The sequence below is a fragment of the Vulpes lagopus genome, chromosome 15, assembly GCF_018345385.1.
Source record: "Vulpes lagopus strain Blue_001 chromosome 15, ASM1834538v1, whole genome shotgun sequence".
Lineage (NCBI taxonomy): Eukaryota > Metazoa > Chordata > Mammalia > Carnivora > Canidae > Vulpes > Vulpes lagopus.
The window spans coordinates 22,603,132-22,619,611 of NC_054838.1; the positions used below are offsets into that span (position 1 = coordinate 22,603,132).

At 43.5% G+C, this 16,480-nt stretch overlaps 1 protein-coding gene across 1 annotated transcript; it reads right to left on the reverse strand.

Moving 5' to 3' along the window:
• Positions 1-5,415: 5,415 nt before the first annotated feature.
• LOC121475926 (olfactory receptor 51D1) lies at positions 5,416-6,390 on the reverse strand. Its single transcript, XM_041729594.1, has one exon. The coding sequence runs from the start codon at positions 6,388-6,390 to the stop codon at positions 5,416-5,418; it is 975 nt and encodes a 324-aa protein (XP_041585528.1).
• Between the last annotated feature and the right edge of the window lie 10,090 nt (positions 6,391-16,480).

A 16,480-nucleotide genomic window follows, 5' to 3' on the forward strand; every position in this document is an offset into this window, starting at 1 on the left:
ATTGAACACCAATAAAAATTAATTTATTTAAAAAATAAAAAATAAATTAAAAAAAAGAAGATGAGGTCAGAAAGGAGGACAAAGGCCAGATCATGTAATAGCTTATAGGACATGGTGAAGAGCTTTGATTTAATTCTGAGTGATGTGGGGGGAAGTAAAGCAACAGACTGAATGTTATTTGTTGTTAAAAGTGTACACTGGCAAATTTGAAGACCCAGAGAGAACATACTTTGTTTGGAAAGCTGCAAGTAGTTCAGTGGGGCTGGGAATGGAATGCACAACAGTGGAAGTCATAGTGTAGGTGGGAATCCACTTTTTATATGGGATGAAAACTGGACCCTGATCCTAGGCACAGACTGAGTCAGGACCACAGCCCCAGAGGATTGTTAAATTCCAATATCAGCCATAGTCTGATGCCTGATATAGGTTACAGAATGAGCACGATCCCCCAATCACAAACTGAGCTTCCACCACACTAACAACCTGGAACTGGTCCTGTTAACACACAAACCCTAATCTAACTCTAACCCAATCCCAACCCAGTCTGTTCTCTGGCACCATTTACCTTAATCATTTAGGCCAACTCCTGTAAGATCTACATGAGCACCCCAGGAAACTGATAGTTAAAAAGCTGCTTAAAAACTACCCACAGGCAGCTCCTACCACTGTCCATGCTTCCCTTCATTCCACATAGAAACTGCTAACACTGTCCTTTGAGTCAGGAGCCTCTTCATGTTCCCTGGCTCCACTCCTCTACTTCTAGTTCATCACAGCCTGGTTTTTCCTTCACTGGGCAGGTCTACTGGGAAATCCCTTAGCTGCAAAAAATCCACACACCTATGCATACCCCCTGGTCTCCTGCACTCACCTCAATGGCCTAGAAGGAATGTGTCTTTTTCTCCAGTCCTCTTCCCAAAGAGGTTTGGCAGACTGTGCTGAAGTACAGCACTCTCTGTCCCCACCCCCTCCTTTGGGCCACCCTGATCAACATTATTTATTCTCTGTCTTACCTCCTCCCTCCTTCTTCTTCTCCCTTCTGGGGGAGTGGAGGTGCTGCCCAGAGGGTCTATTAGCAGGTACTCCTCAATAGCCAACTGTGGATCTGGTGTTCTTCTTGGCTTCTGTGTCCTGGGAAAGTATACACTGGGTATGGGGAAGGGGGGGCAGTGGGTAGAGAGGGTCTCTGGAGTCCTCCTAAGATGGGCCCTGTGCCAAGCTAGATATTGGCCAGTTCCCAGTGTAAAGTTAGACAGGGGGATGAGTAAGGAAAGGCTAGAAGAAATTCATTTGTGTTACCATGAACTTTGTGAGGGGCTTTTTTCCAAGTTTCTTCCCAGGCTCATTAAAATCAACCAGAGGAAAAACAGAATAACCTTTCAGTGAGGCCTCATAATTAAGTGCCAGCCCCTCTTCTTCCTGGAACTTTCTCTGTCCTCTGCCTTCTTCCTGTTGGTGTCCTCTGCTTGGGTCCTTGCTGAGTTTGGATCCCAATGGACCCATCTGCTTTTCCTCAAAGCTCTAGGGCTACATTATCTTTGTCTCCCAGGCCCTGGGCCCTGTGTCTAGCTAACTCATAACATGGATCCCTGGGGACCATGCTATCTTCTACTCCCTGGCCTTGGGTTTCTGAACTTCTGGCTGAGGAAGGAGGATGTGGTTTCCTTAACCCTCCCCTGCCTCCAACACTAACCATATAAGACCAATGCCATCTGGTTTCTCTCTTAAGAGCAAAAATAGTGAGAGAATATTTTAGAGAACTAGAGAACAATTTTAATATAAAACTAAATACCTTACATATCTGAGTAAGCTTTTTAAAAGTCTATAAATAAAGCAAGCGAATTTTAGTTGGCTTTCCTTGTTGTATACTTATCAGTTTTACAACTCTTAAGTTTTGTATTTACAACCCAGAGCACACTAACTCAAACTATGCAAAAATAGACCATGTCAGATAAGGCCATTCCATCTCAAACCATGTCAAAACTAGTGATGACAGGAGCTCTAGGTACCTGTAGAACCTATAGCCTGACACTCACTGCCATCATCCTTGAGCTATCTCTGTTGTTTCCCTAATCCTTCCAAACAGCTAAAATGGAGTAGCAAGAAGTAAAATTCCCCTGAAAGAACCAAGAAACAGACAATATACATAAACAATGGTATGCAAGACAGTGGGCATCAGGCAAGAAAGTAGAGTGAGCCCTGAGATAAGGGAAACAAATAGTTTTGTTTGTGGATTCCCAGCTTACTGTCCTAAGAAAGGTTCCATGTTACAGTACAGGGAAGGAGAGTCCAGGTAGAGTCCAGAAGACACCCTAAGTTAAGGACATGAAGATGAAGAGTTCAGGAAGATCAAGCCAGCTAGATTTGAAGAGAGTATCAAAGATGAGAGATCTACAGAGAGAGAGAACTCCAGAGATGTAGAGGGCCCTCCTTCAGCTGAGGTACCAATCAATACATGCATGTGAACAAGCTACCTAAAGCTGGGGAAAGGGCCACCTGAAAAGATGAAAGGTAACACTATCCAGTGCTCACACAGGGCCAAGGACAGTGACTGTTTCCACTAGCCAGACTGGAAAACTTCAAGATTCACATGGCTTTAGAGAATGCAGAAGAATCTTGTCTCAGTAGCGGAGAATAATTAACCTTAGAGTGAGCATGGCTCTGGTTCCACCTAACAAATCTTAAAAGCAAGACCCAAATGACCTAACTATGTAGAGGTAACTTGACTGATTCCCTGAACAAAGCAGAAGAATATCTAGAGGGATGCAAAACTATGCAGCACCAAAATAAAATCTGTAAGGTCTCATAGTTGATCAAATTGCCAAATATGCAAAGAAGCAAGAAAGAATTACCCATAATGAAAAGAATAATTAAGATTAATCCAGAACTAAAACAGATTATTAGAGCTATAAGATAGATATTAAGATGATAATCATAACAGCACTAAATAGATTAAAAAGTTAAGTAGAGACATGAAAGATATTTTTAAAAATTGAAATCAGGGGCATATGGGGGGTTCAGTAGGTTAAGTGTCTGCCTTCAGCTCAGGTCATGATCCCAGGATCCCGGAATGGAGCCCTGGTCAGTGGGGAGCCTGCTTCTCCATCTCCCTCTGCCCCCACCCCATTTGTGTTCTCTCTCTCCCCACCCCCGTCTCTTTCTCAAATACATAATACCATTTATAATATCATCAAAATATGAAATTCAGGTAAGTCTACTAAAAGACATGAAAAACCTGTACAATGAAACTAAAAAACATTTCTGAAGGAAATTGAGGGAAAGCCTAAAATGAAGAGATATACCTTGTTTGTGAGTTGAAAAACTTAACGATGTCAATTCTTTCTAAACTAACCTATATCAATTCAGCACAATTCAAATCAAAATTCCAAAAGACTATTTTGTATAAATTTTAAAACTTCTACTAAAATTCCCATGAAAGTACAAACATTGAGACCACCCTTGAAAATGAATAACAAAGTGAAAGGATTGACAATACTGATTTCAAGACTTCTCAAAAAGCTACGGTAGTCAAAACAATGTTATTGACATAAAAACAGAAAAGTAGGTCAGTAAATTGAAGGAAGAATCTAGAATGAAACCCACACATATATAGATAACTGATTTTCTACAAAGACACAAAAGCAATATAGTTGACCATGGATAGTCCAGTAGCATTAAAATAACTAGTTACCTATATGAAAATAAATTAACTTTGATCCATACCTTGTGCTAGATACAAAAACTAACACAAAATAGATCACAGAGCTAAATGTAAAACCCAAAACTATAATGCTTCTAGGGGAAGAAAAAAAACATGGATTTTTTATGTGTGTGTGATTGTGGTGATGAGTTCTTACACAGCATGTGCTATGAAATAACAACTTGATAAACTGGACTTTATCAATTAAGAATGTTTTATTTTTTTAAGACCATTAAGAGGAGCAAAAGACAAGTCACAGACTGGTGGGAAATGTAAAGTATATATCTGATAAAGTGGTTATATGCAACATATTTTTTTAATTCAAACTCAATAATAACAAAAAACAATAGAAAAGTGACAAAGACTTACAGGCAAATAAGCACATGAACAGATGTGACTTAGGTACATTTTGAAAGTACAATGAGATACTACTATAGACCTATTAAAATGGCTAAAATTAAAAATATAGACTACAACCAAATGTAGGCTAAGATGCCAAAAAATTGTAACTCTCATATACTATCAGTGGAAATGTAAGATAGTACAACCACTTTGGAAAATGGTACAACCACTGTGGAAAACAGTTTGGCAGTTAAAAAGTTAAACACATACCTCCAGTATGATCCAGTCATGTCATTCATAAGTATTTACACAGCAGGAAAACACACACACACACACACACACACACACACGTCCAACAAAGACTTACATGTTCATAGCAGCTTTATTTGTAACAGTCAAATCGGAAACCTCCTAAATGTCCATTAACAGACAGATAGACAAATTGTGATATAATTACAAATAGAATGCTATCTAGCAATAAAAAGAATTAAATTACTTATATATGCTACAGCATGGATGAATCTCAAAATAATTGTGCTGAGTAAAATAAGCCAGACAAGAAAAGGAGTACATATTGTATGATTATATTTATTTGAAATTCTAGAAAATGCAAACTCATGTAGCAAAAAGCATTTCAGTGGTTGTCTGGGGACTGGAGCCGGGGGGGGGGGTGACCAGGAGAGAGAGAAGTGAGAGATTGTAAAAGGGTATAAGGAAACTTTTAGGGGTGATGAATATGTTCATATCTTGATTGTGATGTGATTTTATGGTTATGTACATGTCAAAACTTACCAAACTCTACACTTCAATTGTGTGCCCTTTGTTGTATGTCAATTATACATCAGTAAACTATTAAAGATTAAACTAAATACACCCAGGGGCTGAAGGCAGAAAATACCTGAAAATACCTAAGTCCCCATTCCACAGGTCTTAAGTGGTTGAAATGTCTAAGGTCGGATGCTGTAGCAGCCATGGAGGTGTGATGTTCATCTCCTTCACAAGAGCCTGCTGCTGGGAGCGCAGCTGATGGACAGTGCCAGCTGCTGCTTCTCTGGCTCTACCACCATATTAGCAGGAAGGCCACACTTGCCCAGGCTACTCCCCCTCCCCTGCTAATGACAGTACTGACCCACTCCTGCCAATGTAGGAGTCTTCTGATGAGAAATTTTTGCTTGGGCCTGCTTCTTTGGCCTGGCCAAAACCTTCTCAGAACCATACTTCTGTATTAACACATTCCTGGAAAGAGGAATCCAAGATCTATTTAGATATCTGGAAACAGTCCAGTGGGTTGGATGCTCCAATCACTAAGACATTGAACAAGATCCTAATCCTCTCAGCTCTGGCAGGGACTGAAGGCACTGGGGACATTATTCTGTTCACCTACCACCCTGTGAGAAGATATGGAGGACCCGTGAACGGATCTCCTTGGTCTTGGCTCCATAGACAACAGGATTGACCACAGGTGGTAGCAGAAGATAGATATTAGCCATAACCACATGGAGCATGGAGGTAGGACCCCCCAGCCTGTGCACCACTGAGAGCCCAATGAGGGGCACATAGAAGACCAGGACAGCACAGAGATGGGAGACGCATGTGTTAAAAGCCTTGAGTGCTGCCCCCCGAGAAGACAGATCCAATACAGTCTTCAGTATGAGGATGTAGGAGAGGCCAATAAAGAGGGAGTCCACACCCATCACTGAGAGGATAATGAAGAGTCCATATACTACATTAACCATGGTATCAGTACAGGACAACTTCATAATATCTTGATGCAAACAGAAGGAGTGTGTGACAGTATGTGTTTGGCAATATGACAACCGCTTCAGGATGAAGGGCAGTGGGAAGAAGAAAACAAATCCCCTGGTAAGGGCAGCTAGTCCAATCTTGGCCACAGTAGGCCCTGTGAGCACAGAAGCATGCCGCAGTGGATGGCAGATGGCCACAAAGCGGTCAAAAGCCATGGCCAGCAGGACTGCTGACTCCATGGCTGACAGAGCATGGATAAGGAACATCTGAGCCAGACAAACATTGAATCCTATCTCCTGGATGCCAGTCAGGAAGAGGCTGGCCATCTTGGGCATAGTGACAGAAGACAGAACTAGGTCAATGGTAGAAAGCATGGCCAAGAAGAGGTACATGGGCTCATGCAGGCGCCTTTCTACACGGATGATAAGGACAATGGCCAGGTTCCCCAGGGTGGCCAAGGCATACATAAAACACAGCGGAAAAGCCAGCCAAAAGTGTATGTTAGGCCCCAGGCCAGGAATGCCCACCAGCAGGAAATATGCTGGGTGGACCAGAGTTCCATTTGGAGTGGCCATGACAGGAACCATGAGCTGAGGCTTCTGCATGCCAAGTCCAGGGTCTATGAAGGGGAAAAGGAGAAACACCATTTAGTCACAGCTCAGAAGAGAGAAAGGACTTACAAGGAAAAGGCACTGGAGTCATGATGACAGTAGCAAATAGAAAATTAAGTACTTGTGATTCTGAACTTCAGCCTCTCTGTGCTCTGATTCTCCTTATACACACTTCCTAGAGGTCCCATTAATCTCAGTGTATGACAATAGCTCTGCTTTTCCAGAACTGAAGCTGTGGATCAGGGCATTGCTCTTAACTTCTTCTTCAATACAGTGGACCTGCCCAGAACGTTTCACACTGACCCCAGAGTTCAAAGTTGGTTTGGGACCAGAGTATAAGACTCTGACTGTGATTGCCTTTAAGACCCACTCTAATCTGATTTAGGGCAGAAAGCAGGGGTTTGGTCTGGTATTAGTTTTCAAGAGACAGGTTTGTGTTTAGGCCTGAGGAACATTCCCAAATTTCCCTGATAGATTCATCTGAAGCAGTTACTGAAAACACTATCCCTAAGGTCTGACTCCATGCCCACAGTATCAGAATTTCCAGGGCAGAGGGTCCAGGAACCTAATTAAAAAACAGTAATTCCCCTCTCCCCAGGTGATTTTTGTTTTTAATCAGGGAAATTTGTGAAAAGCAGTTCTGGTGTTCTGAGAGGTGGGGAGATGGGGGTGAAGAAAAATGATCGTTTCCAGCCCTCAATATACAGCATTTTTCATCAGGATCTCTGGAGAGCCACATGAGAGTCCCAGATTGTGCATGGCTGGGGTATGACATGGAAAGGAGATACAGCTGAGACATGGAAAGAAAAGCAGTCTATGCTGTTGCTGGTGCTGTGTGGTATCCACAAGGCATCGCCCCCCTCTGCCACTCACTACTCTCCCCAGTGATCACATAACCACCAGGCTCAAATTCCTTTGTCTCACATACCACTCTGTTCTAGGTTTCTGTTCTGAGATCCAACCTTATAATCTATTGCCTCTTCATATTTCTACTTGGATAGCTTATAGACCTCACACTCATCTTGCCCCAAACAAAACCCCTTCTAAATGGTACCACCCATTCACCCAGGTTATCCAGGTCAGGGCAGCTAGTCTCATCTTGACTTTTCTGCTCTTTTAAGTCCACACTGGGATTTTACTTTTCCAACAGCAAAACCAGACATGTTTCTCAGTCTCCTTTTTCATTATCGATCACCACCACCACTACCACCACCGGACATGTATTTGTCCCACATGTGTAATTTCCCTGGATAAATTCATTCCCCTTGCCTTGTTTCTTAGGTGAAGGGTAGGAGGCTGGAACTGAGGAATCCTTATTGGCTCTAAGACATAGTTTGGAATGGGCCTCACAATGTTTGAAGAAACTCCACTTTGGTAGATGGCTGAACAAGGTCTGGGATCCAGGCCGCTGTAATCTGGGACGTGTGCTGCAGACAGACCTCTCCAAGCAATCCAGTGAGCTGAACAGAAGCTGGGCTTCTCCTGCAGTGATTCCTGGCTGGATCTGGGGGCAAGCCTCCCAGCCACACCTCTTCTCCCCTCCCCTCCCCTCCCCTCCCGTCCTGTCCCCTCCCCTCCCTGGGCTGAGCCTGGCTCACTCAACAATAGTGCCTCTGACCTAGGTCCCCACCTGTTTATAGCTTCTCCCGGGCCCTAGGGAGTGTGAGGGATGATGAAGAATAAATTAGTCTGAGCTAGTGAAAGGGAATACAAGGGAAGGGAGAAGAAATGGGTAGGAAATATCAGAAAGGGAGACAGAACATGAAGACTCCTAACTCTGGGAAACGAACTAGGGGTGATGAAAGGGGAGGAGGGCGGCGGGTGGGGGTGAATGGGTGACAGGCACTGAGGGGGGGCACTTGACGGGATGAGCACTGGGTGTTATTCTGTATGTTGGCAAATTGAACACCAATAAAAAATAAATTTATTATTTAAAAAAAAATTAGTCTGAGCTCCCTGGTAGCCACACTCCACTCAAGTGTCCAAGAAAGGCTGAGCCCTGACCCTACCCAAAGTGGCTGTTCTCTGTTACTACTATTGTTGTGTCCAAGATTACATATCAGAGAAACCACCAAGGAGCCGACACAGATGCAAACACATGAGGGTTTATTTACAAGCTCGAGCTTGGGTCCAAGTATACTCCACACAGCAGAGCAAGGGCTTGGACCCCGAAGTGGGTTACAGCTGGGTTTTTTATGGGCTGGTCTAGGGGATTTTCAGAAGGGGTGGAGGAATTTTTTCCATTCCAATATGGGGGAAAGGGTGGGGGAGTTTCTTAAGATCTGATATGGGATTCTCTGCCAAGGGCATTCTAAGCTCTGTTGTCTTTCTGATATGGGATACCCTGTCAAGGACATTCTGCAGTTTTTCTTGTAAAGTTCAGGTTTTATTCACAGGGGCCTAAGATGGCTGTACTTGTGCTAATGCTAAACTTGAGGTGGGATGGTCTTTTCTCCGCCTCCACACTAATCTAAGGTTCAGGAGACTAGAGGAAAGGTGAATGCCATGAGGCAGAGAGAAGAGGGATTACCTGCACTGGAAGAAAGGCTTGGACATGCACAGCCAAGGATACTTATGCTCACACTCCCCAACAGCGCTATCCAAGGGGATCCAAGACTGTGCTCAATAATAGCCTCTTTTGGGATCCCCGGGTGGCTCAGCAGTTTAGCACCTACATTCAGCCCAGGGCGTGATCCTGGAGACCCGGGATCAAGTCCCACATCATGCTCCCTGCATGGGGCCTGCTTCTCCCTCTGCCTGTATCTCTGCCTCTCTCTCTCTCTCTCTCTCTCTCTGTCATGAATAAATAAATAAAATCTTAAAAAAATAAAAATAACAGCCTCTTTTTTTTTTACATTGTCCCCTTGTGGTCATGTTGGGAAACTGCAGTCTCATGGCTAATGGGGCCTTAGCTCTGAGACTGTCTCTTCCTGGACCTAACTCCATGGTCTTGAATTTGAACTCCTTCCATTGCAGTATACTGCCCCTTAGCTCTTCTTCCCTTTCAAGCCAGCTCTTTCTTCCTTGGGCCGTTAATCCCAAGGCTGTTGCAGTACCAGAAATGGGACAGTGTACAGTGGTTATTTAGATGTGGGGCTCTGTCAGAAACAGAGGTCTCCAAATTGAAGTCCAAACACTTGCTCATCATATGACCACCCTCAGCCTCAATTTAATATGATATTAGCAATTCTCCAGTGAATGTGTTCATTTTTATTACTTGAAAGAACTGGAAGATCCAAAGAAATAGGAAATCCAGTTGAGATAGTGCTACAGCAGCCAGAGGGAGAAAATACATTGGGAAGGAAAAGCAGACAGCAGTGCAGGAGGCTGCTGAGGGATCAAGCACTACAGGAACTGAAAAGAAAAGATTACTTGCTACCTAGAGAAAGGCTTGTGGGAAGAAAATCTTGAATGCAGCAAGTGAGTCAGCATGTTGGGAAGAAAGGGAGAAAGTGGATGTAGATTACTCCGAATAAGTTTGCTTGTGAAGGGATCCCTGGGTGGCGCAGCAGTTTAGCGCCTGCCTTTGGCCCAGGGTACAATCCTGGAGACCCGGGATCGAATCCCACGTCGGGCTCCCGGTGCATGGAGCCTGCTTCTCCCTCTGCCTATGTCTCTGCCTCTCTCTCTCTCTCTGTGACTATCATAAATAAATAAAAACTTTAAAAAAAATGAATAACTTGATTTAAAAAAAAAGTTTGCTTGTGAAGAGAAGTGACATGGGTAATATGTGAAGAACTGATAGCTTTCAGGAGTTCTTAAGTGTGTTTTTTGGAGCTACAAGAGATTGAACACAAGTATATGTGACGGAGTTAATAGAGAATCTCCCTGTTCTCCCCACATTCCTGGTGGGGGTCTTCAAGGCTATGACCCTTCAGCCTCTATTTAGTAACCATGAGAAATCTTGCCTGTTCTTAGTTTCTATTTCCAAAACAGGCCAGAACCAATATTCTGTACTGCAGACATGGTAATGTCTATTGGAAATCACTATTTTGATGCTCCCTAGGCACTACAAACTCAATGCATCAAGCTAAGCTCATCATCTCTGATCCCCAGTCTATGCTCCCAATCTGTTTCCGGTTGCCTGTCACAAAATAACTGTTACCCAAGCCAAAGACCTAGAAGTCATAATCTCTTTCTCCCTCCCTCTCCTTGCTTCTCTCTCTCTCTCTCTCTCTCTCACACACACACACACACACACACACACACACACTCATACCTCCCTCTCTAACCACATACAGTCATTTACCAAGTCCTCATTTTACTTTCAGGAGAGCTTATGAAACAGATGATCTTTCTCCATCTCCTTTGCCTTCAGTCCAGTTCAAGCCATGATAATCTCTCACCTTGATGATCAGAATAACTTTCACTGACCAGCTCCACTTAAGATCTTTCCTATCAATTACTGTCCACACTGTGGCTAGCATGATCTTCCAAACATGAATCACTCTGTAGCGCCTTTCCATTGAGATTAGAATGCAAAGATGAAGTTCATAATGCCACCATGCCCTCTCAGTGCACCTCACCATCTCCATCTCCAACTACTCTATCTCCATTTTTTTGCCTACCAAGTCCCAGATGCACTGAAATTATGTCATCACTCCAATGTCCCATGCTTTTTCTCATCCTTCAGCTTTCATGTGTTTTTTTTCCCATGGTAAGAATACTCACACCACTCCCTGTTCTGATGAACTATTAGCCTTCAGATCTTCCTTTCTTAGGAAGATTTTTATTGACCCCTAACCTTGGTGAGACTACTTTACTCTTTTCTCTTTGTTTTACTTAAAGCATTTAGCATTACCAGATTATTTTCATACTTATGAGTAGATCTTATCATCCTTTTATTTGTAGGGGGATGGATACTGATGCACATGTTTAAGAAAATATTTAGTCATTCTTCATTCACTTGTAATACTGGTCCTCTTCTTGATGTTCATTAATAACTCTCAACTCTATACTTCAACTGAGGCATGTTTAATGGGCAAGACCCCTTTAATTTTTGGTAACAAACATCAAGGAACAAGCCAGCACAATTTTAGAATAGAGATTTTTCACAGGAACTTTTCAAACATTTTTTCACTCGTTACAGTAATAAGAATAGTATCTTTCTAGTAAGGTGGGCCATGGTATGACTTTTAAAATGATAGCATATCCCTGTATTTTTTCTATATTTTTCACAAGAAATAAAGAAAAAATCATTTAATGAAAACAGTGTTAAAAGATCCATCCAATAGTGGAGAACTCTGGCCAAGGAGTACTCAAATTCTTGGCCTAGGAGGTCCTAAATGATAGGAACTCACCAATAATATTTCCCCAGTCCCATCTCATAACACTCTAACTGTCCATAAATATGGACCGGCACTGGCATTCTCGTTCTTTCAGTTCCTCAAATGCAACTTCTCTTTCCTTACACCCATTATCAAGCATTCGCTCAAAGTCTAGCTTTGTCTGGAAGGTCAATCCCTTTGTTTCTCTCCTCTATATACTAATCATTTTCAGTAGCAACCATTACATTTTAGGTGATGCTTCTACAAGGAAATCTCTCCTTAAGAAAATGTACTCTTAGGATCCCTGGGTGGCGCAGTGGTTTAGCGCCTGCCTTTGGCCCAGGGCGCGATCCTGGAGACCTGGGATCGAATCCCACGTCGGGCTCCCGGTGCATGGAGCCTGCTTCTCCCTCTGCCTATGTCTCTGCCTCTCTCTCTCTCTCTCCGTGACTATCATAAAATAAATAAAACTTTAAAAAAATCTTTAAAAAAAAAAGAAAATGTACTCTTACTTCCAAGGGTATCCAAATTCCATTTGTAGATGAATAATGCCATTCATTTTTCTTAAAAGATACTGATGGATGTGTTGATACAAAGCTACAAATACTCACCATGAAAGGAGAGCATGATTTTACCTGAATATAAAAATGATTTCTTGGGGAGGGGCAAGATGGCGGCAGAGTAGGGTCTCCAGGTCACCTGGTCCTCAGCAAATTACCTAGAAAACCATCCAATCATCCTGAAAACCTACGAATTCGGCCTGAGATTTAAAGAGAGACCAGCTGGAACGCTCCAGTGAGAAGAGTTCGCGCTTCTATCAAGGTAGGAAGACGGGGAAAAAGAAATAAAGGAACAAAAGGCCTCCAAGGGGGAGGGGCCCCGCGAGGAGCCGGGCTGAGGCCGGGGCGAGTGTCCCCAGGACAGGAGAGCCCCGGCCCGGAGGAGCAGGAGCTGCACCAACCTTCCCCGCGGAAAGGGGCTCCCCGGGGATTGGAGCAGGATCCCCAGAAAGGCGGGGATGCCCTCGGGCTCCCTGGGACAGTAACAGAGGAACTGCGCCCCGGAGAGTGCGCCGAGCTCCCTAAGGGCTGCAGCGCTCGGCGGGACCCGGAGCAGCTCGGAGGGGCTCGGGCGGCGGCTCCGCGGAGGGGGCTGCGCGGCTCCGGGAACAGCTCGGCGGCGGCGGCTCGGGCGGAGGAAGAAGCTCCGCGCGGAGGGGGCTGCGCGGCTCCGGGAACAGCTCGGAGGGGATCGGGCGGCGGCTCCGCGGAGGGGGCTGCACCGCCGGGAGCGCGAATCCAACAGCGCAGGCCCCGGAGCACAGGGCGCCGGGACACAGCCCAGGATCCGGCCTCCCCCGGGACAGGCAGAGGCCGGGAGGGCCCAGGACAGCAAGGACGCTCCTGCCTGGAACTGAGCAAATCAGCGGCCCCGCCCCGGAGCCCCCAGGCCCTGCAGACGGAGAGCCCCGGAGCTACTGCGGGGGCTGACTCCAGGGTCCCAGAGCTGCCCCCGCCACTGTGGCTTCCTCCCGGGGCCTCACGGGGTGAACAACCCCACTGAGCCCTGCACCAGGCAGGAGCAGAGCAGCTCCCCCAAGTGCTAACACCTGAGAATCAGCACAGCAGGCCCCTCCCCCAGAAGACCAGCGAGATGGACCAGGTCCAAGGGAAGTCAAGGGACTTAAACTACACAGAATTGGAAGATACTCCCCCGTGGTTTTTTTTGTTTTTTATTTATTTGTTTTTGTTTTTGTTTTTTTTTTGTTTTGTTTTGTGCTTTTTTTTCTCTCTCTCTTTCTTCTTGATTTCTGATTGCTTCCCCCACCCCCCCTTTTTTTTTCTTTTTTCTCCTTTCTTTCTTTTTCTTCTCTTTTTCCCCTATTTTTTTCTTCTTTCTCTTTTTTCTTTTTCTCTTTTCTTTCCTTCTCTCTCTTTTTCTCCTTTTCCCAATACAACTTGTTTTTGGCCACTCTGCACTGAGCAAAATGACTAGAAGGAAAACCTCACCTCAAAAAAAAGAATCAGAAACAGCCCACTCTCCCACAGAGTTACAAAATATGGATTACAATTCAATGTCAGAAAGCCAATTCAGAAGCACTATTTTACAGCTACTGGTGGCTCTAGAAAAAACCATAAAGGACTCAAGAGACTTCATGACTGCAGAATTTAGATCCAATCAGGCAGAAATTAAAAATCAATTAAATGAGATGCAATCCAAGGTAGAAGTCCTAACGACGAGGCTTGACGAGGTGGAAGAACGAGTGAGTGACATAGAAGACAAGTTGATGGCAAAGAGGGAAACTGAGGAAAAAAGAGACAGGCAATTAAAAGACCATGAGGATAGATTAAGGGAAATAAATGATAGCCTGAGGAAGAAAAACCTACGTTTAATTGGGGTTCCTGAGGGCGCGGAAAGGGACAGAGGGCCAGAATATGTATTTGAACAAATCCTAGCTGAAAACTTTCCGAATCTGGGAAGGGAAACAGGCATTCAGATCCAGGAAATAGAGATAGAGAGATCCCCCCCTAAAATCAACAAAAACCGTTCAACACCTCGACATTTAATAGTGAAGCTTGCAAATTCCAAAGATGAGGAGAAGATCCTTAAAGCAGCAAGAGAAAAAAAGTCCCTGACTTTTATGGGGAGGAATATTAGGGTAACAGCAGACCTCTCCACAGAGACCTGGCTGGCCAGAAAGGGCTGGCAGGATATATTCAGGGTCCTAAATGAAAAGAACATGCAACCAAGAATACTTTACCCAGCAAGGCTTTCATTCAAAATGGAAGGAGAGATAAAGAGCTTCCAAGACAGGCAGGAACTGAAAGAATATGTAACCTCCAAACCAGCTCTGCAAGAAATTTTAAGGGGGACTCTTAAAATTCCCCTTTAAGAAGAAGTTCAGTGGAACAATCCACAAAAACAAGGACTGAATAGATATGATGACACTAAACTCATATCTATCAATAGTAACTCTGAATGTGAACGGGCTTAATGACCCCATCAAAAGGCGCAGGGTTTCAGACTGGATAAAAAAGCAGGACCCATCTATTTGCTGTCTACAAGAGACTCATTTTAGACAGAAGGACACCTACAACCTGAAAATAAAAGGTTGGAGAACCATTTACCATTCAAATGGTCCTCAAAAGAAAGCAGGGGTTGCCATCCTTATATCAGATAAATTAAAATTTACCCCGAAGACTATAGTGAGAGATGAAGAGGGACACTATCTCATACTCAAAGGATCTATCCAACAAGAGGACTTAACACTCCTCAATATATATGCCCCGAATGTGGGAGCTGCCAAATATTTAAACCAATTAATAACCAAACTCAAGAAATACCTTGATAATAATACACTTATACTTGGTGACTTCAATCTAGCTCTTTCTACCCTGGATAGGTCTTCTAAGCACAACATCTCCAAAGAAACGAGAGCTTTAAATGATACAATGGACCAGATGGATTTCACAGATATCTACAGAACTTTACATCCAAACTCAACTGAATACACATTCTTCTCAAGTGCACATGGAACTTTCTCCAGAATAGACCACATACTGGGTCACAAATCGGGTCTGAACCGATACCAAAAGATCAGGATAGTCCCCTGTATATTCTCAGACCATAATGCCTTGAAATTAGAACTTAATCACAACAAGAAGTATGGAAGGACCACAAACACGTGGAGGTTAAGGACCATCCTGCTAAAAGATGAAAAGGTCAACCAGGAAATTAAGGAAGAATTAAAAAGATTCATGGAAACTAATGAAAATGAAGATACAACCGTTCAAAATCTTTGGGATGCAGCAAAAGCAGTCCTGAGGGGGAAATACATCGCAATACAAGCATACATTCAAAAACTGGAAAGATCTCAAATTCAAAAGCTCACCTTACACATAAAGGAACTAGAGAAAACGCAACAAATAGACCCCACCCCCAGCAGAAGAAGAGAGTTAATTAAAATTCGAGCAGAACTCAATGATATCGAGACCAAAAGAACTGTGGAACAGATCAATAGAACCAGGAGTTGGTTCTTTGAAAGAATTAATAAGATAGATAAACCATTAGCCAACCTTATTAAAAAGAAGAGAGAGAAGACTCAAATTAATAAAATCATAAATGAGAAAGGGGACATCACTACCAACACCAAGGAAATACAAACGATTTTAAAAACATATTATGAACAGCTGTACGCCAATAAATTAGGAAATCTAGAAGAAATGGACGCATTCCTGGAAAGCCACAAACTACCAAAACTGGAGCAGGAAGAAATAGAAAACCTGAACAGGCCAATAACCCGGGAGGAAATTGAAGCAGTCATCAAAAACCTCCCAAGACACAAGAGTCCAGGGCCAGATGGCTTCCCAGGGGAATTCTATCAAACGTTTAAAGAAGAAATCATACCTATTCTACTAAAGCTGTTTGGAAAGATAGAAAGAGATGGAGTACTTCCAAATTCGTTCTATGAGGCCAGCATCACCTTAATTCCGAAACCAGACAAAGACCCCACCAAGAAGGAGAATTACAGACCAATATCCCTGATGAACATGGATGCAAAAATTCTCAACAAGATACTAGCCAATAGGATCCAACAACACATCAAGAAAATTATTCACCATGACCAAGTAGGATTTATCCCCGGGACACAAGGCTGGTTCAACACTTGTAAAACCATCAATGTGATTCATCATATCAGCAAGAGAAAAACCAAGAACCATATGATACTCTCATTAGATGCAGAGAAAGCATTTGACAAAATACAGCATCCATTCCTGATCAAAACCCTTCAGAGTGTTGGGATAGAGGGAACTTTC